The sequence below is a fragment of the Kogia breviceps genome, chromosome 18, assembly GCF_026419965.1.
Source record: "Kogia breviceps isolate mKogBre1 chromosome 18, mKogBre1 haplotype 1, whole genome shotgun sequence".
Taxonomy (NCBI): domain Eukaryota; kingdom Metazoa; phylum Chordata; class Mammalia; order Artiodactyla; family Physeteridae; genus Kogia; species Kogia breviceps.
This window is the reverse complement of record NC_081327.1, coordinates 58,228,889-58,254,011: the sequence shown is the minus strand read 5'-3', so window position 1 is coordinate 58,254,011 and position 25,123 is coordinate 58,228,889. Positions and strand designations below refer to the sequence as shown.

At 62.2% G+C, this 25,123-nt stretch overlaps 1 protein-coding gene across 5 annotated transcripts; it reads right to left on the bottom strand.

Moving 5' to 3' along the window:
- Window positions 1-1,151: 1,151 nt before the first annotated feature.
- On the bottom strand, window positions 1,152-24,241 carry DPEP1 (dipeptidase 1). 5 transcript variants are annotated; one of them, XM_067019480.1, is made up of 12 exons: window positions 14,987-15,109; window positions 14,700-14,864; window positions 7,114-7,278; window positions 3,560-3,692; window positions 3,215-3,347; window positions 2,920-3,070; window positions 2,708-2,777; window positions 2,120-2,296; window positions 1,946-2,030; window positions 1,797-1,872; window positions 1,529-1,664; window positions 1,152-1,451 (listed from the first exon to the last, which is right to left on the bottom strand). In XM_067019480.1, exons 3-12 carry the CDS (start codon window positions 7,215-7,217, stop codon window positions 1,284-1,286), a joined length of 1,233 nt encoding a protein of 410 aa, XP_066875581.1. In that variant the 5' UTR covers window positions 7,218-7,278; window positions 14,700-14,864; window positions 14,987-15,109; the 3' UTR covers window positions 1,152-1,283. The 5 variants fall into 5 exon arrangements, with proteins under 5 accessions (XP_066875581.1, XP_066875582.1, XP_066875583.1 ...); XM_067019481.1 differs by having other exon boundaries at window positions 14,957-15,076; XM_067019482.1 differs by having other exon boundaries at window positions 14,948-15,045.
- Between the last annotated feature and the right edge of the window lie 882 nt (window positions 24,242-25,123).

Here is a 25,123-nt window from a genome sequence, read left to right as displayed (position 1 = left end):
GGGAGACAGCCCTCCAGGGGCTCCCGAGCAGACTCCACGCTGCTGGGTGGGCCCGGGTGTGGCACCCGCCGCCCTGGAGCCCCCTACCAGGACCTCCAGGAAAGGCCTGCAGGCCTGTGTCTCCCAGGGTGAATGAGGGAACCAGATTCTGGGGATGGCACTTGAGGTGTGGCCTCTGGTGTGATTCTAATGTGGTTAAGATTACTTCAGACGAATATTGAAGCGTTTCTTATGGGAAAATCCCTCCCAGTTAGCAAAATTAGGCGTGCCCTCCTGCAGCCCACCAGGGGGCCCTCGAGCCGCCAACAGCCCCGGCAGATAAATCAGCCAGCCACCTGGGCAGCATTCAGCCAACTCAGGACAGAAACCCTTGACTTGCTTTTTCCTCCTTTAACGTTAAACTGATCCTAAGTGATCAGCAAATACCCACAATGCCCCTGCTGGTGGCTTTAGGTCTCCCTGGAGAGAGCGCCTGCTGGGAAAGAGAGGCAGGGCCCCAGCCCAGAGGCCCTCGCTGGCTCCCAGGGCCCAGGCGGGCAGGCACCGGTGGGTAACGGCACAGAGGGGCATCCTCAGGGGCTCTGGCCTGGAAAGGGGCCAGCAGGGATGTGTTGGGGGTCTTATCCAGGGTCTGTCACCCACTAAGTTCTTCATCTCAAGACACATGCACCGAATGACTGGTGACAGAGGGAATGCTACTGAGCCCGCCTTGGGCGAAGCCCTGCCCTGCGGGGTCCTTGCTCGTGGTGTGTGAGGACACCCTGCAGGGCTGGGTGCCTCCCTGCTCCGGACCTTGCTTTCCTGTTTGCCAAGAGAGGCTGGCCCAAGGGGTGGGCCGTGGGCACATGCGTGTGTGAGTGCATGTGGGTGTGTACATGTGCGCGCGTGGGTGTGCACCGGTATGAGGACGTGGGGTGCAGGTGTGCACACGTGTGCGTGCCTGTGTGAGTGCACGCACCTGTGTACAGATGTGCGTGGGGACGTGGCAGCTGGAGCCTGGACTGTGTTATTTTAAAGATTCTCCAGCAACGTCCATGAAAAGCCTCTCAGACCCTGACCCCTCTGGCCCTGACCTTCAGGACTCAGGCACTCCCGTGTCTGGTGTCCAGCCAGGAGCCCCCTCCAGGGCCAGGGTGCTGAAGACACGAGACTCAAAGGATCGGCGACTTTATTGAGGGTCCGCTGTGCCTGTGTTTTGCGCTGCCCAGGGGAGCGCAGGTGCCTGCCCAGGACAGGCCCGTCTGAGCGCACAGGGAGTCGCTGCCGCTCTAGAACCCAGGGCATCAGAGGGGACACAGGCAGAGGACAAGGAGTGCGAGGGAGGCCAGCAGGGCCCCCGGCTGGAGCTGGAGGCTGGGGGCCCCTGAGTAGCCGTAGCTGGTCCTGCAGGAGGCCTCCAGCTGGTCCAATGGGATGGGCTGCTCCCCGGGAGCCTGCGTGTGACTGCTCGCCTGGGGAAAGACACAGGTCGGCCGCCTGCCTGAGGGCAGGAGGTGGTCGGCGGCGCGGGGAGGGCGGGGCCCCTCACCTGCTCCACCGCCTCGAACACCCTCAGCAGGTTGCCTGCCAGGGTGCCCTTGACCTCTGCCTCAGTCCACTGTCTCCTCAGCAGCTCGGCGGCCAGGTCTGGATACTTGGACACGTCCTTAAGCCCCGACGGGAGCCTGAGATGAGGGTGGAGAGAGCCAGGCTCTGCATCCCAGGGGGCAGGGCCTGGGGGGCCCCCATCCCGAGCCCCGGAGTCCTCGGCGCCCCCACCCCGCCCCTCACAGCACGTGGAGGGGGTCTCGCCTCACCTGGACACGCCATCGTAGTCCCCACCCAAGCCCACGGCTCCGGCCCCCGCCACCTTCTTGATGTGGTCCAGGTGATCTGCGGAGAGGCAGCACGTGAGGGCCCCGCGAGAGGCCCCGGCCCGGCGCCCCGGCCGCTCACCCCCGCCCACCTGCCACTTGGGACAAGTTGGCCTCCGCTTTGCAGGAAACGTAGTCATTGTAGAAGTTCACCATCACGAGGCTGCCCGTCTGCTTCTGTGTGGGAGACAGGGTGGCGCTGTGGGCAGGGCGGCCAGGCCGCGAGGGCCGGCCCAGGAGCGGACGGCCCCGGCCCCGCCTCTCACCACCAGCTGGAGCACGTCGTCGGGCACGTTGCGCCGGTGCTGGCACACGCTGTAGGCCGAGGAGTGGCTGAAGACCACGGGGGCCTTGGACAGCCGCAGCACGGCCTTCATGGTGGCCACGGACGTGTGGGACAAGTCGATGACGGCGCCCAGTCGGTTCATCTCCCTCACGACGCTCTGAGGGGGGCGGGGCTCAGGGGACGCGCACGCTCGGGGGGGGGGGGGGGGGGGCGGGGCTGAGCGGGGCGGGGCTCAGGGGACGCGCACACTGGGGGGGGGGCGGGGCTCAGGGGACCCGCACAGCCTGGAGGGCCTCAGCCAGCACCCTGGGGCCAGGCAGGCTGTGCCGTGCACACTTGGGTTCGCACGACCTTCTGGGGTTTCTGGCGGCCGCCTGGGAAGCCCAGGTGTGGGGAAAGGCACTGGCCAGGCGTTAACAAGCCCTCCAGAGGCTGGAAGACGGGAGGCCACTCTAATGACCAGTGGGTTCCAGTGGAAGACCCGTCCTGCTGGCTCATCTCACATATGAGGAAACAGGTGACGCGCCGGGTCCTCTGAGGGTGACCGAGGCCCCGCCCCCCCACTCACCTGCCCAAAGAGCGACAGGCCCTGGCTGCGGGCCTTGTCTTCTCCTGTGTCCACCAGCCAGTTGTCGGCCCTGGGAGAGCAGAGAGCGGGTGCCCAAGGGGCAGAGCGGTTGCCCAGGCCCTCAGGACCCTCAGGAGGAGAGACAGGTGCCGGGGCGGTCCCTGCCCTGAGACCCGCCCGCCCGGCCGGCCGGCCCCCCCGGGGCCGCTCACCAGGGCGTGTTGCAGCTGTGGGTGAGAGTCAAGTACCGCATGCCCAGGTGGTAGAGCGCCCGCAGGACGCCCAGGCTGCTGTCGATGGAGTGGCCGCCCTCCACGCCGACCAGGCTGGCCACCTTTCCCTCCCGGAAGGCCTGCCGGATGCCTGCAAGGAGAGCCCGGCCAGGGGCAGTGGGCACCGGGCGACACGTGTGCCCGGGTGTCGGGTGTGGGGACTGGCTTCCACGTGAAACAAACCGCAGAGCGGTGCAGCAGCCCCTACTCAGGACCGGGGCTGGCAGGCACCCACCTGTGCTGTTGGTGACACACAGGAAGGTCTCGGGGTACAACTGGCACATGCGGTGGATGACGTCGATCTGCTCCAGCGTCCTCTTCACGGCATCCTTGTTCTGGGTGTCACAGGGCACGTACGCAGACCAGAACTGGGGGGGTCACGGGGGAGGCGCTGGGAGCTGAGCCGCTGGGCCCAGGCACACGAGCTCTGGCTTCCCTCCTGCCACAGAGGCCCTCCCCACGGCCCGAGTGGCTATCGGAGCCCCCTCTAAGGGCCCGGGGCGGCACGCCGCCACCAGGGAAGGGCAGCAAGGGAGGAGGCGACGGGCTCCAGCGCCTCAGGGTCCGCGCCGGACCGTACCTGGGCACCCACAAAGCCGGCCTTCAGCTTGGGGATGTTGGTGTGCGTGTGGGCCAGGCTGGTCAGGTTGGCCCGCGGGTCCCGAAGCTGATTGTTGAACAGTTTCAGCAGCTGCCAGGGCAGGTCATTGTGCCTGGAGGGGCCAGGAGGAGGGGTCAGGGGCAGGTCAGGATGGCCACTTGGACCCGGGCCCCCCGAGCTCCCTCCCGGGCAGGCTGTCCCCTCTCCAGCTCCTCTTCTCGTTGGCTGAGGACTAGGAAGGTCACAGGGTGATTGCCGTTATCTGAACACACCTGAGCACAGGTGAGCTTCTCAACTGGCCACACCCTCAGGCCAGGTCACTGAGCTGAGCCCTAAGTGGACAGGTCTTCCCTCCCGGAGCCTTTCACTGGGGGAGAGGGAGGGCCGATGCCGGCTTGGCTTCAAAATTGTGGAGGCTGGGGGAACTTGGAGTTGAAACAACCTCCATGAACAAGGCTGGCTGACGTGGGGTTGCTGAGTGTAGGCCTGAGGGAGATGCACAGATTAAAGATGAAATCCTTCTGGTGCAGGGAGAGGGTGGGGAAGTGTGGGGCGCGGCCATGGGAGCAGGGCGCCAGCGCGGGATTTGGGGGCCCCAGAGGCCCTCTGCCGCCTCTGTCCCTGGGGACAGTCCTGCACCATTTCCAAGAAGATCCCTCCGACAGGGGGGCCGAGGGGCAGGGGACAGGGAGGGCTGTCAGCAGCTGGTGGGCGTCTTCCAGGGCAGGAGCCATGGGGCACACTCCTCCCTGGATCCAGGAACTGTTAGAGGGGACCAGGAGCAGCACGAGGGGAGAGACCCCTGGAAGCCGTAAGCTCCAGGCGCCAGAAGGGGCCTCGGCCGCTGGGAGCCAATTAGAATTTCAGAGTCTCGGGCCCAGCCCCGGCCCACCAGTCGGCACCTGGCTTTTACCAGCCAACGCACACACAGGCACAGCACATCCAGGGAGCCGACCAGCAGGCCCCTAGTCTGGTGACGGGGGGCCTGTGAGGGCAGCCCGGAGGGGGCTTTGCTCCCACGCCGGGCCCTCCCATCCACCCCTCCTCCCCGGCCCAGCAGCCACGCCCACTCTCCCCAGGACCCTCGCCCACACCTAGTCCCCACCCCCAGCCCTGGCTCCCTGCCCCATGCCTGTTTCTTCATCTGTAAGAGGGGCCCGCCTTGCGAGGGTCACTGACAGTGTTAACATCGTGATGGCCCAGGTTGCCCGGCCCCCTGGGGTGGCTCTTCCCCAGCAAGGCGGCCATGGCTCCCGGTGGGAAGCGAGGGCTCCCTGGGCCCCGCGCAGGGCTCCAGATCCTGGGAGCTGCCCCTGGTCTGGGGAGCTCCTGCCCCGGCTGTGAGGGTTGACTGCTGGGCACGGGCTGGCGGTCAGGACGCCTTTGCTGGCTGAGGGGTGGATGAACTGCAGCGAGGCGAGGTCACTGCCTCACTGCAGAGCTGGGGGGGGGGCAGCGCTGGCCCTGGCCACTGTCCCCGAGGCAGCGCCGAGCAGGACTTGACTCCTTTGCTCCTCTAGGAAATCCAGCCCCACACTCCAGCTGCCTCCACGTTGCTCTTCCCTCCTCGCCTCAGCCCGTCCCCCCTTTGTAGGTATCGGCACTAAGGTCAACACCACTTTCTGGAGTCTGTTCTGGAGCCTGACGGATCTACCCTCCTTATCTGTGTGGCCCGGGTGGCATCCTCAGCTGTGAGAGGACCCTGCCATCCTACCCAAAGAGGGGAGGGGAGGATTCCGAGTGCTGGAAGTGCTAGAAACGACAGCGAAACACACACTTAGGCCGGCTATGGCTTACAGATGTGATGGCTGGAGCTGGCGCAGCCACGTTAAATCATGAGGTAACTGTGGGAACAGTGGCCACACCATTATGGAATGCCGTGCCAGGATTCTGTCTGGACTTCTCTGTTGTTGAAGCTACTTATTTGGGTCTCTCTTAACCACAGGAGTAGCTAATACTAACTGGTTTTAATTCTGTCAGCCTAGTCTTGGCTTTCTAAAACTTTGGATAGTCCCAGCTTCCTGAGTACTCCTGGCTGTCTGGGCTCTTTGAGCCATCCTACCCCTCACGTGGACCTCTGGACGGCTCCCAGCCCCTAAACTCGGACCCCCTCTCCCTGTGCCCAGCTGCCCTGAGTCCCCCGGAAGGAAGGAACATTCATTGTGTTGGCATATTCTACCCGCCCTTGCTGGCCTGGGATGCCTGGTCCCTGAGCCCTGACCTGCCAGACAGCAGGGCCTCCAGGATGGAAGCAAAGGGCAGCGGCCTCTGCAGAAAACTTCCTATGCCTGTGAGGAGACCCAGCCACGTGAGGACCCTCCGATGCAGGCAGGGGGACGGGAGGTCCAGGAAGGAGGGGGAGGGGAGGGACCAGGAGAGGACAGAGGGAGGGAGGGAAGGGTGCACTCTGACCCTTGATGCCACTTCCTTATCTAGGGCTGCCCCGCATTTCCCTGCCAGTCTCATGTGATGAGACACCCGTTTTCTCTGCTTTTCTTGCAGAGCTTTTCTCCCATAAAGGCTGGGCAAGTGGGTACCCCAACTTTCCCAGCACCCGGTGGGAAACAGCAGGCGGGGCGGGCGTGTGTGTGTACAGGTGGCATCCTTCCCAGGGCTGGGAGAGCCCCAAGGAGCTGGGGGCGGGAGCGGGGGCAGGGCAGCAAGGGCAGTGCCAGGCCTACCTGCAGCAGCAAGGGGCCCTGGGGGCTGCCGGGAAGACTCCGGCCACTGCTCTGAGCTCTGTGGGAGTTGGAGCTGAAAGGGCAGGGGCTGGTACTTGTGTCTCCGAGACCTCCTCTGGCTGCGGTGCAGAGACCTGACCTCAGGCCAGTGGCAGGAGCGGACAGTCAGAGGCACAGGGGCGGGGGTGAAGGGTAAGTGAAGGGGACAGGCACGGCCAGGTTGGCTGTGACATCAGGGCAAGAGTGACAAGGTGTCACCAGGGTCTTGGCTGGAAGGGGGACGGGGGAGTGGGCACCCAGGAGCTTGGCCTGGGGCACTGAAGCGTGAGATGCCTCCGTGAGGTCAAGCCAGGCGCACACGGCCAGATGGGGTCACCCCAGGTGGATGCAGCAAGGGGTGGGCTTGATGAGAGGGTCTCAGGAAGGAGGGTCAAGAGGGCCGACAGGGTCCCCCAAGGGCCACAGCAGATGCCACCCTCACCTGCACTTCCTGTGACATAGGACCCTGGACCAGGCCCCAACGGCCCCCAGCCCCAGCCCCACTCTGAGCTGGGATCCAGCCCCCAGGGGTCCAGGTTGTGGGGTGTCCTGGGAGCTGCTGAGGCCTTGGGGGCCTCACTATTCACCTCCTTGCTGCCGTGTTCCCCACAGGCCCTCATCTACTGAAGTCTCTGGGGCCCTGAGAGAGCCCACAAAAAACTGAGTCCAGCAAAGGGCAAAGGCCATAGTGCAGCTGGAGAAACTGAGTCCCATTGGAGACAGGGCAGCTCCTGTCTCAGGTCAAGGGCACAGGAGCCTCGACCCGAGCTCCCCGGCCCGGACCCCGAGACCCATAACGTGGTGGCTGCTTACCCGTCAATGACAGGCGTGTCCTGCATGATCCTCACCGCTGTGTCCCGAAAGTGGTCCGCGGTGCAGACAGCCACCAGGGGCCAGAACCACCGGATGGTCCACATGGCACGGTCCCCAGGGACACGCTCTCCTGCTGCTCCTGTGCGTCTGTCCTGACCGGCCGTCCTGGGTGCCAGAAGACAGAGGGCTTTGGTCCAGGTGATTGCTGCCAGGACCTCCCCCATTTATCAGTAATCAGCACATTCCCGGAAAGGGTGGATAGATGGGAGCTGCTAGCCCAAGGCTGGGTGTCACTGTCTGGGCCAGGCCAAGTGTAGTAAAACCCCAGGGGTGGGGCTGGTGCCCAGAAGTGGGGCAGAGGATGGGCTGGGGCAGGGAAAGGGGCCACCAGTGTCTGTTGTGTCCTGCCCCCAGGACCGGTGTCTGAGGTCTACAGACAAGATTCAATTTTGTGTCCTCGAATGTCTGCCTGTAAAGTCGTTTTTTGTTACTTTTCTTGGAAGGTGGAGCACAGGCCAGCAGCGGCACTTCCACCACACCGCACCGCAGTGCTGGGGGCTTCTGCACGGTGACCCACGCTCCGGCTGCAGCCTTCTGACCGACCACGTTGGGTGCTGGGGCTTGGGGTCGGAAGCCTGGAGCGTCTGCATCTCCTTAGAGCTGGGGGCGCACGCTCAGGTCTCCCGGGGGAGGCAGGGGCTGGAGGGTGGGGGGCACGGTTCTGAGAACCGGATGCCCAGGCAGCGCCGGGCCCGGTGAATCACGAATCCCGGCCCCAGGGCTCTGCTGGGCAGCTGGGTGACCCCAGCCCAGTCTGGGTCCTCAGGGCTGCTGAGTCGTGGAGACCCTCACCCCTCGCGGGGCTCCCCGGCACCTCTGTCCCTGCTGGCTTTGGACCCTCACGCAGACCTGCCCTGTGGAGCCCAGGTCCCAGGCCAGGGGCCTCCCCGAGCCCCGACCCGGCCCCAAGGCCAGAATCCAGGCCCTTTCTCCCGCCTGGGAAGGGGGTCACAGCAGTCATTAGCTCTGCATCCCGGGGCCTAGGCCTCCAGCCCTGTTTGCCTCCTGTTGAAGCGCAGCTCGCAGGGGAGCCCGAGCAGAGAGGTGGGAGCCGCCCCACTTCCCTCCCTGCCCGCCACTCGCCCCGGGAGGAGGGGCTGCGGGTCGTCCTCCACACAGATGCCCTGGGAAGAGGCTGCCGGCCCCAGACCCGCCGAGGACTTGCGCCCGCTCCCCGCCGGGCATCCTCGGCGCCGGGCCCTGGGATTCCACCCTCTTCACCGCTCTGTGCAGAAAAGACCCCCTTGACGGGGGAGGACCACGCTGCCTGGGAACCGTGGCCCAGCAGGTGCTGGGCCAGGACATGGGCATTAAAGCCGAGGGTGTCCCTCCGCCACCCCGAGCCGGGACCCCATCTGCCCTTTGCACTGTCCCCATGGCCCCAGCACCTCGAAGGTCCCCGGGCTCTGTGTCCAGCCCCCTCCACCTCCCCGGCCTGTCTCTGCGAACCGACGCTGCTGCTTCGTGGCGGGCGATGCCCGTCTGCAGCTGGGGGGCTTTCTCCCCGGAACCCTCCTCTCTGACACGGCTGTGAGCACACGTCCCACCTTGCTCACACCGGCCTGCTCCGTTCGTCTCTACGTATTTTCAACACTTTCCTCTTATCGTTTTTGTTTCAGAGTTGGCTTTTTTTTTTTTTTTTTTTTTTTTGCGGTATGCGGGCCTCTCACTGTTGTGGCCTCTCCCGTTGCAGAGCACAGGCTCCGGATGCGCAGGCCTAGCGGCCATGGCTCACGGGTTTAGTTGCTCCGCGGCATGTGGGATCTTCCCGGACCAGGGCACGAACCCGTGTCTCCTGCATCGGCAGGCGGATTCTCAACCACTGCGCCACCAGGGAAGCCCCCAGAGTTGGCTTTTTTTAAGAGCACGTAATTGTGGTTTTTTTCTTTTCTTTTTTTTGATGTGGACCGTTTTTAAAGTCTTTATTGAATTTGTTACAATGTTGCTTCTGTTTTCCGTTTTGCTTTTTCGGCTGCGAGGAGGCTCGTGGGCTCTTCGCTCCGGGACCAGGGATGGAACCAGCCCCCCCTGCGCTGGAAGGCAAAGTCTTAACCACTGGACCGCCAGGGAAGTTGCAGGAGCATGTAACTGTATTTTATTTCTCCACCTCACCCGAGCGTCTCTGTCTGTAAATGTGGCCGTTTAAGCCAGTGCGACAGCGACAGCACTGCGTCCTCCCTTAGCCTCGCTACTTCCCAGGCTACGGCCGGCCCTGCAGACCCCCTTTCTTGCTTCTGCCGTGTCCTTCGTGTTACTCTGATTCCCTTCCCACCACGGCTAGAAAGTTCCTCTGTGTGTCACTACGTTGCTAGTGACTTCCCCCTTACCTGTAACAGTCCTATTTCAGTCTGTGTGTCTCTTTCAACACACAAACTCCTGAACGCTGGAGTTACAGCCCACGGGCCGTGACGTTCATTTAAACGTAACCACACATTTTCCTAGGTTTGCCGTGTCTTGTCTACTTTGTCTCCTCCTCTCTTGAGACATTCGTTCTGATTTCTTGCTCGTCTGTCGGCGGTGCTTGCTTGGTCATCCCTCTGGGAATAGCGGCATCCCGTGTGATCCACGTGTCTCTGCTTCCGTGGCTGAGGGGACACCTCTCAGCATTGCGGCCACGACCCCCGCGGCAGACTGGCTGTTCCTTTCTGAGCACGGGGGCCCTCCAGGTCTGCCAGGCCTCCTTTACCCCGTCCACCCTCCCCAGGGGGCTCCGTGCGTTTGTCTCTTTAAATCCGCCAGACACTGGATTTTGACCTTCTTTTCATTTTAAATTCAGAATTCATTTAATTGTCTGAAGGATTTTAAATTCTCTGCTCATTCCTCTGTAGTACTTCGTTAGTTTAACAGCCCGGTGGAAAGGAAGCAGAGGGCCCCACGGCCCAGTGGCGCTGCGGGAGGGGGACTCGCAGTGTTCTTCTCTCGTTGTCGCCGTGTCACCGAGGGACGGGCCCCACACCACGCACTCTGCACGTCACCTACGGACTCTGTCCTCCCTGGCGTAGGATTTGGCCCCAGCCCCCCACCTCGGTAGCTCAGGTGCCCGGGCCGGGCGAGGGCAGGAGGAGCAAGGCACCTCCTCGGGGGCAAATTTCAAAGCAGGGACACTAGGAACCTCAGTCACGGAGGTCACTAGTATTTTAACGCAATATTTTTAAAAATCAAAAATTCCTGCCCCCCCAAAAAATCCATGATGCACGAAATGTGAAACTTTTAGACAGCGTCAAGGCCACGTCTGACCTCTCCTCTGGCCCCAGCTCCCCCCGCGGTTCGGCACAGCTGGTCTCACCGGGCCATTCACATTAGGTTTCGTGACAGCTGCAGGACGCTCTTGCAAGTTGGTGACACAGGCCGGCGTGTCTAGGAGCTGTAAGCTGAGGGCGTGACCGCACTTCCCTGGGTGACCCGAGCATAAGAAGACTCAAGGTTGGGTACAGCCTTGTTCAAACAGGGGAGGATGTCCAGGACGACGGCCCCAGAGGGCCCACGCCCACGCCCAGGAGGGCCCGTGCTGTGCGCACACCTCCCAGCCGCAGCACCTGTCTGCAACACACGTCACCAGGGTACCTCCTGCTGGGATCGCCACCCTGTGGACCCGCGGGTCCGGCCCCCGAACTCACCCTTGAACCTGTGTGCTCTGGAGTCTGATGGTCCATCCTGGGGTCTCTGGTGGCCTTTTCTTCCTTCCTCTGGGTGCTGCTACCACGTCCTCACAATCTTCCAAGCTCTGGGCCTCCTACCTCACCGCCCCTGGCTTCGGATCTACGGTTCCCACTTCATTTCTGCCCTGAGCCCTCTGCCTTTTAGTTTATGTCCTTTTTGGTAGAGCTGGTCCCCAAACCACCCCTAGCAGTGGGTGTGCGGGAAGTGGATTTCCAAGTCCTGGAGTGTTTGCACATGACATTATTACACCCTCATAACTGAGCAGCAGTTTTACTGGCCATGCAGTTCTGGGTCATAAACCGTTTCCTCTCAGAAAGTGAAGGTTCCGGGGCCGTCCATACCGCACTGTTGCCGGGAACCCAGTTCTTTGTAGGCGGCGTGTTGCTTTCTTGCACAATCTCCTTGAATCCCCTCTTTCTCCGTGGGCTCGGCACTTTCTCAGTGTCGTGCCTCATTGGCGACTCTGTTTCATCCGCCCGCCCTGCGCCCGGTTCCCCAGCTCTGCCTCTGGTCCCAGGGCTCGCCCGGGAAGCCCTTCTCTCCTGCTTCGTCTCTGCCCGCTCTCCCGGGCACGGCGCCCAGCCAGAGGCCGGACATCCCGCGTTGATCCTTTTTGTCTCTTGTGTTTTTCTCTCCTGTTTTAGGTTTCCTCGTGCTTTTATTCTGTGCATTTCTGTTCTGTGAATTTATGAATAGAATAGAAATTCTGTTCTTTGAATTTATCCTATGAATTTCCTCAGTTGTGAATTCGAGCACTTTTAACCAAAGTTTTCTTTCAGGAATTATATACTTAATCTCCCAAGAGTGCTTTCTTGTGTTTCTGTCAGTGGTGTTTTTTTTTTTTTTTTTTCCTTTGCACCTTGTTCTTGTTACGGAAGCCATATTGTCTGATATCAGCGAGAAGTTTTGTTTTCTCCTGTTTACTGGATGATAATGTTTCCTCTGGACCTTTTTTTTCCATTGTTTATCTGGACCTTTTGTTGCATACACAGGCTGTCCTCAACCCGCTGGAGGTCTTTGTCACTTCATACGTAATATTTAAGGACGTAGCGGTAGCCAGGCTGCTGTGCTGTGGATACACGGGCAGCCTCCCAGCTTCAAGAAGGGGGCCGCTGTTATAGTGGGGGCCCTTAATGTCAGCATCTAACATGGGCATGTCAACAGCAACCCTGATTCTCAAAACAAATGGTTTTTTAGGGAAGGACCCACTGGTGTCTTTTCCCCCAGAGGCAGCCTGGCCGTGGGCCAACGAGGGTTGTGCATCTGTGTACTTGGGCGCTGGGGGTCAGCTGGTCCACGATCCAGCCGTCCACAAGCCCCATTTCAGCCACGCCTCTCACTCCCACCCCCTCCCGTGACGTCTGACCCGAGCTCCTCTCCGATTTCTGCTGGGTGGCTGCCCCCTGCCCCGCCGCCGCCCCCTCTGTACATGTTCCCACAGGGGCCACGTCCATCCAGCTTCTCATCCCCAGAGACAGGCTGAACCTGCTTGCTGAGGAGCCCTCCTTTCTCTGACACAGCACGTTCTGCTTGAGTCAAGTCCTCCCGCCTTGACAGACATGGCAAGGAAATGTCCATCCCAGGCTGACCTTCTGACCTAGAGGATGCAGTGGGCGTCGCTACGGAGGATTCTCACAGGGTTTCTGCTTCTAATTCCTGTTTCTTCCTCTTGTGCTGGTAGCTGGCACCCGGGGACGTGAGCCTCAGGGACAGAGCCGCGGCCCGACGGCCTGGCCCAGGTCCTTTGATTTCAGAGACTGGCTCTCGGGAGGTGGGAACAGGCTTTGTTAAGAGCATGAGCTTGGAAACCAGGCCCCCCTGGGCTCAAACTCCCGCGGGGCCAACGGCGTTTTCCGGAGCCGGCAGCACCTGCGTCTCCATCCACGCGCCCTCCTTAGTGTCCGCCGAGAGGAGAGGCACTTGGCTTGACCCGCAGAGAGAAGGCGGCGGGCGTGACTTCCATGCAGCCGCCTGGCTCCTGTGCTGGACGCTCCATCGGGAAGGCAGCCACCAGCCCAGCTCCCCGCCGGCCGGCTGACCGCTGGCCCCCCTGCCAGCTCCCGTCTGAGGCCGGACTCCGCGGGCCAGAGACCAGCTGGCCCCGCCGGGCCCGGAAACGCGAGCGACGGGAGACCGCCGAGGACGTGTTGTGTGGCGACAGGGAGCTGACCCGCTGGCCCTTCTCCTGCTGCTGGCGACCAGTGTCCCGGTCTGTAAGATGGGGCGAGTAAGCCGAACCGCCTCGGCCTGCTGGAGGTGGCGGCACCCCACGGTCGCCTTAGTAACGAGAAGCCCCACATCAGTGGCTGCCGAGGACACGTGCTCTCCCCGGCGGGTCCCTGGGAGGACGCCCGAGCCTTGCAGCCAGCTCAGCTCTCAGAGGAGCCGCTTCACAGTTTGCTTTAAAGCATTATCACTTTTTATTTAATTAAGGAGAATAGTATTGTTAACTGGAAACATCAACGTCACTTGCCATGAACAGAAGGAACACAGGAAAATAAACACACAAAAACTAGACAGTGCTGTTAAATTTTGGCCAGAGCCACGGAGAGGCGGCCCATGAAGAGACAGCAGATTCCACGTCCAGGCAGCAATCAGGGCCCAAGTGGATCTTCACATACCCAAGGCCCGTGCACGGCAGGCCAGGCGCTCACCCGAGGTCCCAGGACCCAGATTCCACCAAAACCGCCCCCGCCCATGTGGGCCGGGCTGTCAACCAGCCAGGAGGGACCAGAGCCCAGGCCCCAACACAGCCCAGCGCAGCACGGAGGGCCTGAGTCCACAGCCCACATCCCTCAGGAATACACACGCTATGTGCGTGAGCAAACACACAGAGAGACGTGCAAACACAGCCAACCACCCACGCGCCCAGGCTACAGAGCACACCCACATCCAATGCACAGTTACACGGGTGTACACGCACAACCACCTGCGTGCAGACGCCTGTGCCCCCAGAGACACCAACACAGCGAACGTGCAGACACACCTACCCGTGACCCCCATACCTGCACACGTATGTGCACCGGCACGTCACACATGAGAACGCTCAGACACGTCCCATACCTGCGTGTGCAGACACAGCACATGCTGACAAGTACCCACACGCAGACTTGCACATGTGATCAGCACATATGCGTTCAGAGACGCAGACGTGCACAGAGACACGCATACTTAGCACGTAAATATAAGCACACACACTCAGACGTAAGTACACAGATGTGATCACACACTCAGACACACACGCACACACACGCACACACGCACAATCTTACCAGGCCCGTCCTGTCACAGACACAGCACACAACACACACACGCTTAGCTTTGCAGACGCCCTTGTCTCTGTGTCACTGTGCCCACCCGGCCCCCATGCCCACCTCGGGGCCGGCAGCCATGCCCTCAGCCTGCGACCACCCACAGAGCCTGGCACACAACCGCCCCTGGTGGGTTGTAGGGTGTGTCCTAGGAGGCCCTGGGGCACAGACAGCTTCAGGCCCGGCTACCTCGGGGTTGGGCTGTCCTCGGGCCCCTCAACCATCCACGCCCCGCCATGAAGCCACCACCTGGACCTCTGCTCCCAGATCCTCGCCGCCCAATTTCCTCACGGACGACACCCCGTCCACCCAGCCCCCGGGAGTGGCCTTCAGGCTGGTGGCTTCTCCACCAGCTTCTCCACAGCTCCCTGACCCAGGAGGCCCGCGGTGGCAGGAGGAGACGGCCATCCTGCAGCCCAGGCAGCGCCGGGCTCCCCGCGAGGTCTGGGGGTTCGTTTCTGTTTTTTCTCAAGTTCCGTCTACGCCTGAGCTCCGCAGGCGGCCTCACCTCCCTTACACAGAACAGCAACTCCCCCGGGGGCCTTCTCGACACACCTCAGAGCACGGGACAGCGGGCTGAGGGCCGCACACGTATCAGCAGGTCCGCGTTTCTGCAGACACGTGAGCCAGGCGTTCCCGGCACACACGGCCCACGGGGTCTCAGCGCCCTCTGACCCTCGGGCCGGGCGGGCAGGCGGGATGGGGGCCTCCTCGGGCAGGCTGTTGGCACGGGTGGGAGGGCTGAGTTAGGAGCTGTGGGGAGGAGGCTCACGGGGGCCACCTGGGCCGCGGGTCCCTCCCACCTGGCGCACAGCGTCACCGGGCAGCGGGCAGCCTGGCACCTGAGGGCCCGGGGCTCCACCCCTGCCCGCCGTCCTCGCTGCTGGGGTGGAACCCCGCCGTGTCTCAGGGCCGGAAGGCGTCCTCGCTGCAGCCGGGCCCAGGCGCTAGGGGCCCTGGTTTCTATGTATGTCACATTCCCGGCTACAGGAGGATCAAAAGCAGTCAGGGATCGGAATGTGCTCGGGCAGAGACACGGGACTTTCCAACCCAGGGCAAGGTCTGGGTGGTGACCCGGCCCGGCTGGGGGCTGCCTGCGCTCACGGCTTTCAGGGTTCTGCGGTGAGCGCAGAACAGCCTGGTCGGCACTGGCGGGCACCTGGCCGTCCCATCTGCCACCCGGGGAGGGCGCACACCGCTGGGCCCGCCCTGGCTCCCCGAAGCCCGGGCAGGGGTGCAGTGGGGCGTGCGCAGCCGCACTCCCGCCTGCCCTCTGCCCTGGCCCCCTCCTGGGCCACGGACGCCGACGCTGAGCGGGGGCAGCCCCCTAGCCAGGGCTCTGCTGTGATGAGCTCAGATACCAGAAATGTGAGGCAGGGCACGTGGCCATGGGGCCTGGGTCAGGAGCTCTCCCCACGTCAAAGTTCAAGGGGATGCAGAGTGAGGAGCGGGGGGGGGGGGGGGGGGGCGGTAATCTAAGCAGGGCTGCAGAGCTAGAAGGCCCCTGCTGAGGCTCTGCAGGAAATCCCCTCCCTTGACCCTCCCTTGCGAACGGGGTGGGGGCGGGGCGAATGGCGTCCAGAGGGGAGGGCCCGGGAGGAGAGCCGGGTCAGCGTGGAGAAGGGCCGAGTGTCCCCCAGCCCCGCCCCCACCCGGCACTGCGGACCAGGCCTGGGGAGGCAGCCAGGTGCAGCCCCTCCCCGGGGGACGACGCCCCAGTTCCACATGTGGGGTGGCGCCACTCTGGAGGCACGAAGGCCGGAGAGCAGAACTTCCCCACTGCGGCTGCCCAGGCCCTGGCAGAGCCGGAAGGCCGGCGGGCCAGAGGCGCTGAGGACAGGCTGCGGGAGGGAGATTTCCGCTTTTGATGCTATTACTCTTTGTACTGTTTGAAAATTCTAGCACGTGCATTAACACAGAAAAATCAAATTAATTAAACCAGAAACAGAGGGTTCAAGCAGGCTCTGCACAGAGGTGGGGGTCTGGGCACCTTAGGGCCCCCACCCAGCCCTGAGCCCTCGGTTCACGGGAGTGTCAGGTGAGACCCTACCTGCTGGCTCAGGCTCCCCCCCCCCCCCGCACTGTGCGGCAGGCCGGTCAGGAGTCCCCGAGTCCCCGAGGGAGGAGGCTCAGGGATTGCCAGCAAGCGTGTGCACACAGGAGCCCCGTCTGCTACACTGCAGCCTTCCTGCTTTCACATCTGTGACCCTGGGGGACACACCTGTCCTTCTGAAAGTCCCCAGAGAGAAACCACGCCTGGTCAGGCTGAGCCTGGGGGACATCCAGACGGGTGAGTCAACAGTAAGCTCCGCGGACGCCCCTCCGTCCCCCGTCCCTCGGAGAGGCTTCCTCGGGAGGCCTGGGGTCGAAGGGCGCACACCGCCACGGCCAGCTGCCCTTCCTTCTGGGGTTGGGGTGCCCTGGGCCCCCAAACACTGGCCAGCATGGTCCAGCTCACAGAGCCGGCACCCGGGCCTGGCAGGGGGACATCTCCATGGGTCCCAGGGCGGCTGCTAGGGCCTGCGAAGGGCTGCGTGGTTCGCAGTCACAACCGGGCCGTCTGACGCTCGCTGACTTCCTTAGTTTTGCCTTTGCCACCGTCTGGCCGGGTGTGTGATGGGCAGGGACTCCCCCGTTTGTCGCCCCCAAGGCCCCACCCACCCTCACTGGGTTTGGTTTGTCTCACTCCCTGGTATGTCTTCAGCTTCCAGGACAAGCCAGGACCACAGAGTCTGCGGCAAAGCAAAGGCGGGGGGGGGGGTTTCCCTGGTGACGCAGTGGTTGAGCCGATTCGTGTCCCGGTCCAGGCAGATCCCACATGCCGCGCTGGGCCCGTGAGCCGTGGCCGCCGAGCCTGCGCGTCAGGAGCCCGTGCTCCGCAAGGGAAGAGGCCACAGCAGTGAGAGGCCCGTGTACCGCAAAAAAAAAAAAAAAAAAAAAAAAAAAAAAAAAAAGCAAAGGCGGGCACAGGGGTGGGGGCAGCCTCCAGTGGGCTCCCTCCTCTAGGCTGGCCTCCGGGCTCCTCCTCTCGTGCACCTGTGGCCACTGGATGAACTCCTGTGAGGGACACCAGGTCTCCTGTGGGCTGGTGGGCTTCTGTATCTGAGCGTGAGACATCCCAGGAACATTTGGACAGTGCCTGAGGGCCCTGCCCCGGGCTGCCAGGCCACCCTCCCTGTGGGCCTCGCAGGCAATCCCGAGACTGGGAGCGCCTCCTGCAAGGGGGGTAGGTCTGGGGGCCCCGCCAGCTGTTCCTTCAGCAGATCCCTGTCCCTGCAGAGGCGCCCGTCCTGGGGCGCCGCCTGTTTACACACCCTGCCAGCATGGCAACAGGGAAGCCGTGGCCCAGCCGCCCCGCCCCAGGGCAGGGCAGGCGAGGGCCTCCCGCTGGCGCCGGCCTCCCCCCCGAACTGTAGGATGGGGGCAGTGGTGCCCGGCACAGGGACCCTCTAGATTTGAAGGAGACGCTCGTGTGAAAACGCTCGGGGTCTCGTAAGCACTGTGTGAGGGCCCCCCTGTCCTGTCTGTGAAACAGGCCTGGAGCCCCAAGCTCAGCCTGGGGCTGGTGGACACTTGGGGGTGAAGGCAGGGGCTCGGGTCCCCCTAGGGCCACCCGTGGTCCTCAGACCCACAGCCCGCGACATGGGCCCCAGGTGGCCCTGGCAGCTGTCCCCACCCCCACCCCTCCACTGCTGCCCTCTGGTGGCTGGTCGGGCCATGCGGTGCTGCCCAGAGGTCATGCCTATGGAGCAGCCCCCTGCATACTCTGAGGGTCCGGAGGGCAGCACAGGTGCGGCCCCCCTTTCCCAGCCCTGGAAACTGAGGCGCGGGCCGCACGCACCCCGGCCACACGGCTCAGAGCTGCAGGTTCATGGACGGCAGTGGGCAGGGCAGACAGCAGGGCAGCCAGGCAGAATTGCAGAACAGGAAGGCTTCCTGGAGGAGGAGACAAGCTAGCTGAATCTCGAAGGACAGGTGGCCAGGGAGGAAGGTTCTAGGCAGAGGATAGCAGAGAAGTGGGAGAGAGAAAGCTGCAGAGGCCGGCAGGGGCCTCACCGTCCTCAGCGGGTCTGGACCGAACCCTAAGGACAGCAGACGGGCTACTGACTCAAGCCCGCTTTGTCAGGGGTAGGGGAGGTGTGCACAAACATTCAGTGCATAGCAGACAGCATGCGGGCTGTATCTCAACAAGGCGGTCACAACTGTATCACAGGGGGCAGCCGTGACCTCCACCCCTAGGTGAAAGGACCCACAGATTACAGCGCGTCCATGCGTGGAGCGTGACATAGAATGAACGGGAGGGCTTCCCTGGTGGTGCAGTGGTTGTGAATCCGCCTGCCGATGCAGGGGACACGGGTTCGAGCCCCGGTCTGGGAGGATCCCACATGCTGCGGAGCAACTGGGCCCGTGAGCCACAACTACTGAGCCTGCGCGTCCGGAGCCTGTGCTCCGCAACAAGAGAGGCCGCGATAGCGAGAGGCCCGCGCACCGCGGTGAAGAGTGGCCCCCGATTGCCACAACTAGAGAAAGCCCTCGCGCAGATACGAAGACCCAACACAGCAAAAATAAATAAATAAATAAATATTTTTTTAAAAAAAGAATGAACGGGAACTGTGGACACACAACAACATGGCTGAATGCCATGAAAAAGTACAGACGGACACTCAGCCTTAGTCCCCGGGTGCAGGTCCTGGGGCGGGTAACCCAGGAGGTGTGACGGTCGGGAGGGGATGTGGGCTGGTGAGGGCGCAAGGGAAGTTTCTGGGGGAGACGTGTCATGTCTCATCTACGTAACGGTGGCATCACGTGTGAACAAGTGAAAACTCAAGAGAACTGGACTTCTGTCCCTGGAGGTCTGAGGGTCACGGGCTGATTTTCTCTAGGAAAACCTGAAGGACAGGGCTCAGGAGGTGGCAGCCAGGTCAGGGTGCACTTTGCAGTTTGGGGGACAAGGAAGACAAACACTAGAGGCCTGCGCCCTCCCTGGGCCCCGGGAGGCCAAGGGGCCAGTGCGGGCCGTGCCAGCCAGAGGGAAAAAGGGCCCACACGAGGCAGAGCGGCTCTGGACTTGGGCCCCGCCCCAGGGCCTCCCCCGCCGCCCGCCCCCCGCAGCCCCTCGCAAGGCTGGCCTCCCCCGACCCCACAAACCCTGTCACCCGCTCCCTCCCTCCCCGCCAGCCAGGCCCCCAGCGATGCCATGCCGGCCTGATTACACCTGCATTTTCCCAAACACAGTCACATTCACAGGCCTGGAGGTCACACCTCTGGAGGCCACCATCCCACCCACTGCAGGTGGGTCTAATTACTGCCTCATTTCACAGATGCGCTCATGGGTGCCAAATGGCCTGCAGAGGCCACCCAGCTGGCAGGTGAGCTTCAGACCAGGGGGTGCAGATACCAGTGCAGGGACCCCCCTCGCAGGGACGTGTGCCTCATCCAGGCGGGGCACGAGGGAGCTGTGTGCCCTGAGGTCACTCTGGGACACTGCCCTGCCCTCCACGCAGGAGGGCGTCACGCAGGCCCTGAAATGCCAGGCCCAGGAGACCCCTGACACGTCGTTCTCACGGGGAGGAAGACGTCACAGGAAAAGGGCAAAGCAGCGTGACAGAGGGGAGGGGCGAGCGGCCCCCGATGGGGACAGAACTTGCTGAGACCCCCGGGGAGCCTCAGAGGCCGGCCTGCACTGGCACCTCCATCGCAGAGCCGGGCTCTCCGAGGTGCCCCACGGACCAGCCCGGGCTGGGTGTCAGGGATCTGGGGGTGGGGGCCGGCAATGGGGGCGCTTCTCTCCGGGAGCCAAGAGCTGGGCTGCCGCCCACACCTCCCGAGGGAAGCCCTGCAGCCAGGCCAGAGAGCGGGGCATCCCTGTCCTCCCCGCTTGCTCTGGGGACTTTGTTTGATTGTTTCTTTTCCTTCCGCCCGGGAAAGTTGCCATTAGATTCCACCTTTTACCTCGGATAATTCTTCCCCAGCACTTCGGCTCCCCAGGACACCTGAGGACGGGGTGCTGGGTGCGCCTGTGGCCTCTCTGTCTGTGAAGATGTGGGCGGGGGGAGGGTGGCACTGTCCCCGCTGGGGGCCCGGAGGGGGCAAGCCCCCACCCGCTGCTCGCAGGGCCCGGCTGGTGGGACTGTGCAGGCCCAGGAGTGACTTACCCGAGTCTCACCGTGAGCTAGTGATCAAGGCGGGGCCAGGGGCTGGCTCTCCGGGGTCACTACAGGAGGGTCGGTTCCGGAAAAATAAGGCTGGAATGGAATCTGGCCTCCAGGCCCTTTCAATGGAAACAGCTGGACTGAATCCGTGTCAACAGGGCACCCACCGACTGTGGAAGCCAGATTTCAATCAGTGATAAGTACCGCGAAAGGGCAAGAATCCCATGTCGCAGTTACTGCATTTGGGCCGAGCAAGGGGCATGGGGGGTGAGCCGGGCTCAGCCACTGGGGGAGCAGGAATCTACAAAAGCGGGAAGGGGGCCCCCAGGCACTGGCCTCGGGAGCTGGCAAAGGGCAGGGTGTTTGGGGTGTAAGAAGGAGGTACTACTCCCCAGCCCGACCTCTCCACATAGAAGAAATTCTTGTTTGCTTTTTTCTTGTTTGCTTTGTTCTCCAGACAGTAACGCACTGCTCAACAGGAATCTTGACCTCTGACCCCACAGACCCCCGAACTTCCCTCAAACTCCTTGCTGAGCGTCTGCTACTGTGGCCTGACCCCCATTCGCTGGCGAGCCCCCCAAAGTCTCGGGCAGTATTTGTCTTGCTCGCAACTGTATCTCTAAACCAGGCACAAAGTCCCAGAAACATTAGTGGACAGACTGCTAACAGCTTTGGTTACCACTTTATCACGTGGAAGAATACCTGTGGGAAAATTTGTGCTATTTTTTATCCACCAAATGTCCGAAAGTGAGGGAAGGGGTTGGGGGATGCACCCAGCGTTTTCTTTTCTTTTCTTTTTTTAAAAAATTTATTTATTTGTTTTTATTTTTGGCTGTGCTGGGTCTTCGTTGCTGCGTGCGGGCTTCCTCTAGCTGCGGCGAGCGGGGGCTACTCTTCGTCGCGGTGCGCGGGCTTCTCATCGCGGTAGCTTCTCTTGTTACGGAGCACGGGCTCTAGGAGCGTAGTCTTCAGTAGTTGTGGCTCACAGGCTCAGTAGCTGTGGCTCGCGGGCTCTGAGCACAGGCTCAGTAGTTGTGACGCACGCACTCAGTTACCCCGCAGCACGTGGGATCTTCCCGGACCCGTGTCCCCTACATTGGCAGGCGGACTCTCAACCATTGCGCCACCAGGGAACCCCAGACCCAGCGCTTGCCTCTTTAACGAGCGCCCGTGCTGCATGAGAGAGCTGGGTGGGTGCTGGCTGAGTAGCGGCAGCTCACGACTCACGGCCCTGCTTAGAACATGCGAGAAGGATCAGCCCGTGGAGACAGCAGCCCAACAATCCCGTGGGATTTTAGTAAATTGTATTCAGACAAGGACAGAACCATCTGAAAAACAGGTCAGGTTGGACTCCCCGCCTCATATTCTACAAATCAGAAAGCACTGGAAGGGAGCAGATAGAGGACATTAGAGAAAAATACAGACGCACGGCCAACACACCCCAGGGGAGTATCAAAGACCAGTGACAAACTAGGAAAACACATTTCTAATAATGCTTACAGCACAAAAGGCCTTAGTAAGTCATTTTTTAAAAAGAAGCAATCCAACAGAAAAACGGGCAAAGGGCGTGAAGAGATGACCAAAAAACAAACAAAAAAGCTGAATGAGAAAAAGGCAACTTAAACTACAGCAAGATTCTCGTATCAAATCTGACTGGCAAAGTCCAAAAGTTAGTTAAAATCAAACTGCATTTGCCCTGCGAACGAGGAGCCCCACTTTGGGCAACCAACCCCACGGACACACGGCACACACGCACACAAGACAGCGTCTCTGCCACAGGGTTCACCGTGCCATGTCCACCTGGACGAGAATGATTTAAAAACTGAAGTATTCTCTGCGGCGGTTGAGAGATGAGGACGCTCTCTGCAGAAATGAGCAGCAGTCAGCAGGACGGTCCACAGGGAGGCGTGGACACACCTGTAGTTAGTTACTGCACATGCTGGTACCTGGCTGGATGCCCAAAGCGGCAGGAAGGCCACCAGGAGGACGTCCAGACACACCTTGCCAGGACTCGGATTTCTTTGTACCACGTGACGGTGTTACTGTGCTCACCGCTTACAACAAATACGTCTTTTAATTAGGTGACAGCCATGGTTTTAGTTGGTAAAGACGTGTCTGTCCTGTTCTTGAGACCAGCAGGGAGGCTGGCTCTGGGCCCGTTCCCCTGCGCAACACTCCGTGACGGGAAAGCGAAGCCACGGTTCCCTTCTCCATCATCCTCAAGAAGGGGCTGCAGGCTCTTTGGGTCCTGGTGGGGTCGGGGTTGGCCCTTTCCCACCTCCCCTGCAGAGCAGAGTCCACACCCAGGGGGCCGGAGGTGGGGTGTTGGGTGGCCCACCTCTGTCATCTGACCCCAAATACAGCTCAGTCCCAGGCCCCTGGAGTGGGTAAGGCATCCTCCAAGGCTGGCAGACAGGCAGAGCCAGGAGAGTTGCCTGGCGGGTGGGGTCTCGGACAGTTTGGGGGGTGCCCGGGGCTTCTGTCTTCCCCCTGGAGCTACAGAGGGTGTGCGGGCCTCTCAGGGACCCCAGACACAGGGAGCACCACTCATGCTCCCAAACTTCTGTCTTTATGGTGGGCTATTCATGCTGGGGGTCATCAGACAGGACGGAAAAGGCTCATCTTAGCCCTTTCAGTGGGATCGCAGGACCCATCGCTCCCCTGCTGAGCCGTGTACAGAAACACTTGTTATAAATATTCCTTAAAGACTTTTGACGGGCGCACTTATATTGTCCTGTGTTTCGAGCACGGTCAACGTTGAGCATAAACATTAAAGCCCCTGCTTCTCCTCCTTGGCTGGCCTGGGAAGTGTAGGCTCTTGCCCTCTGAGGGCACCTCATGGCTGTAACGGGACTGGTCCTGGCCCCGGAACCGTCCCCTCACCAGCCTGTCTCAGGGCCTTGAGCAGACCCCCTGCCCTGCGAGCTCCTCTGCCTGGTCCAGAGTTCGCTTCCACCCTTCCCTTAGGGCTCCCCAGACCTCACCCTGGGCTGCGAGCTGCCCCTGAGCCACACTCACCCTCCGCAGGTGTAGAAGCTCACGCACACGCACACACATGTGCACAAACACACAAGCACGCAAACAAACGTACGCGGGTTGGGCCGGGTGGTCAGGCGCCGCGGCCTCGAGGTCGACTTGGCTGCTGTAGGAGACCGAGGGGGTGGTGCAGGCTGGCTGGAGGGTTCTGCCCGGTCAGTGGGGCCTCTGCGCAAAACGTCCCAGAGCTGCTACCCCCGTGCCCACTGCCACCGCTGCTTTGGGGTAACCACCGGAGTTCAGTGCCAGCGTGGGTCCTAGCGGCGGCCACGGGAGGGAGACTCCAGGAGGACCCTGTCTGGGAGGGGCCCATGGCCCAGAGCACCAGCTCCCTATCCTCGGCAGGGCTTCCCTTTTTAATTTTGGTTTTTGTGTTTGGCCCCTTTGTTTTGAACGGGTAGTACATTCACAGGGTTCCAAAAAATCAAGATGGTTTTAAACGGTACCTGAAGGAGTTTTCTATCGCCGCCGAAAAACTACCACAAACGCTGAGGCTGCCAGAACCTGGTTCCGTGGCTCCGAGTCCGGGGGGGCACTGGCGGGCTCTCCCGCCCTGGGTCTCACAGGCCAAACCAAGGCGGCCGTGACCCGGAGGCGCTGGGGAAGAGCAGCGGGGTCGGGCCCCGCTCCGCGGCTGGGCCTGAGTCGACTCCTGATTCCCAGCTGGAGGAAGCGCTCGGTTAACGCTGTACGATTCCATCGGGCCCACCTGGGGCTCCTGTGCCAAGTTCTGGAAATCAGAGTGGCAGCTCTGGGGGCCGTTCTGTCCCCACGGACACCCCGGGGAATCGCGCGCCCGTCCCTGGTGGCCCACACCACCCTCACTCCCCGCCTGCTACGGGTACTTCATTCGTACACGCGCTTTGCGTGTGTTCTCGTGTTTCTTCAGCCGGGCGCGCGTGCGGGCGTGCGCATGCGTGTGTGCGCGCCCTCGCGCACCCTGCCGTCTGTCAGGACGGTGGCTGCTGGGTGTTTGCGGCATACGGAGTGGCTTGGAGCCCCGAGTCGGGCCCGTCTCACCGGCGCCCGGGGGCGGCCGAGAGCGTTTTCTAAGTGAGCCCTTACCTGCCCGCCCGGTCAGCTCCCAGCGGCGCCTCTGTGGGTCAAAGGTGACCGCCGGACCGCCGGAAGGCTGCCCCGAGCGGCAGCATCCGAGGAGCGTTGGCCCATAGCTCCCGCGCGTTTGCCGGGCAGGCTGAACTTGAACGTCTCCCCCTTCACACGGGGCACCGCCGCCCTGCCCCCACGCACCTGAAGACAAAGGGTCTCCAGGCAGCGTCCACATTTCCTTGGCCTCGAGCGAGGCCCCTCAGGGGGTGGGGTGAGGTTTCCAGGAAGCCCGCGAGGTGCGGGCAGGACTCAGGAATCCGCCTGGAGAAGCCGCCGCCAGCCGGCCCGGAGCTGCCCTTGGCCTGGCTCCCAGTCGGCAGCCAGCTCCACGGGCGACGAAGGGCCCCAGGACCCCGGGGCCTGCCCAGCATGCACGCCCCCAGCCCTAACCGCCCCCCCCCCCACCCACTGCTGGACCCTCCTGACATTGCCCGCTCACTACCCACCTCCAGCAGGGCCCTGGCCCCGCTCTGAAGGAGTCCAAGGCTGGAGAAGGGGCCGGCCTCCGAGCGGCCCAATCAGAGCCAAGTCTGGGGATTCTGGGGTCTCACTTCATCCACAAGTCCCAGAAGACAGGAGGCTGGGGGGCGAACATGCAGAAACCTGATCTCAGAGGCAGGGTCCATGCAGGACCCCTGCTTTGGCTGCCAGTTCATTGGGTGGGGGGGTAAAGGCCTGAGT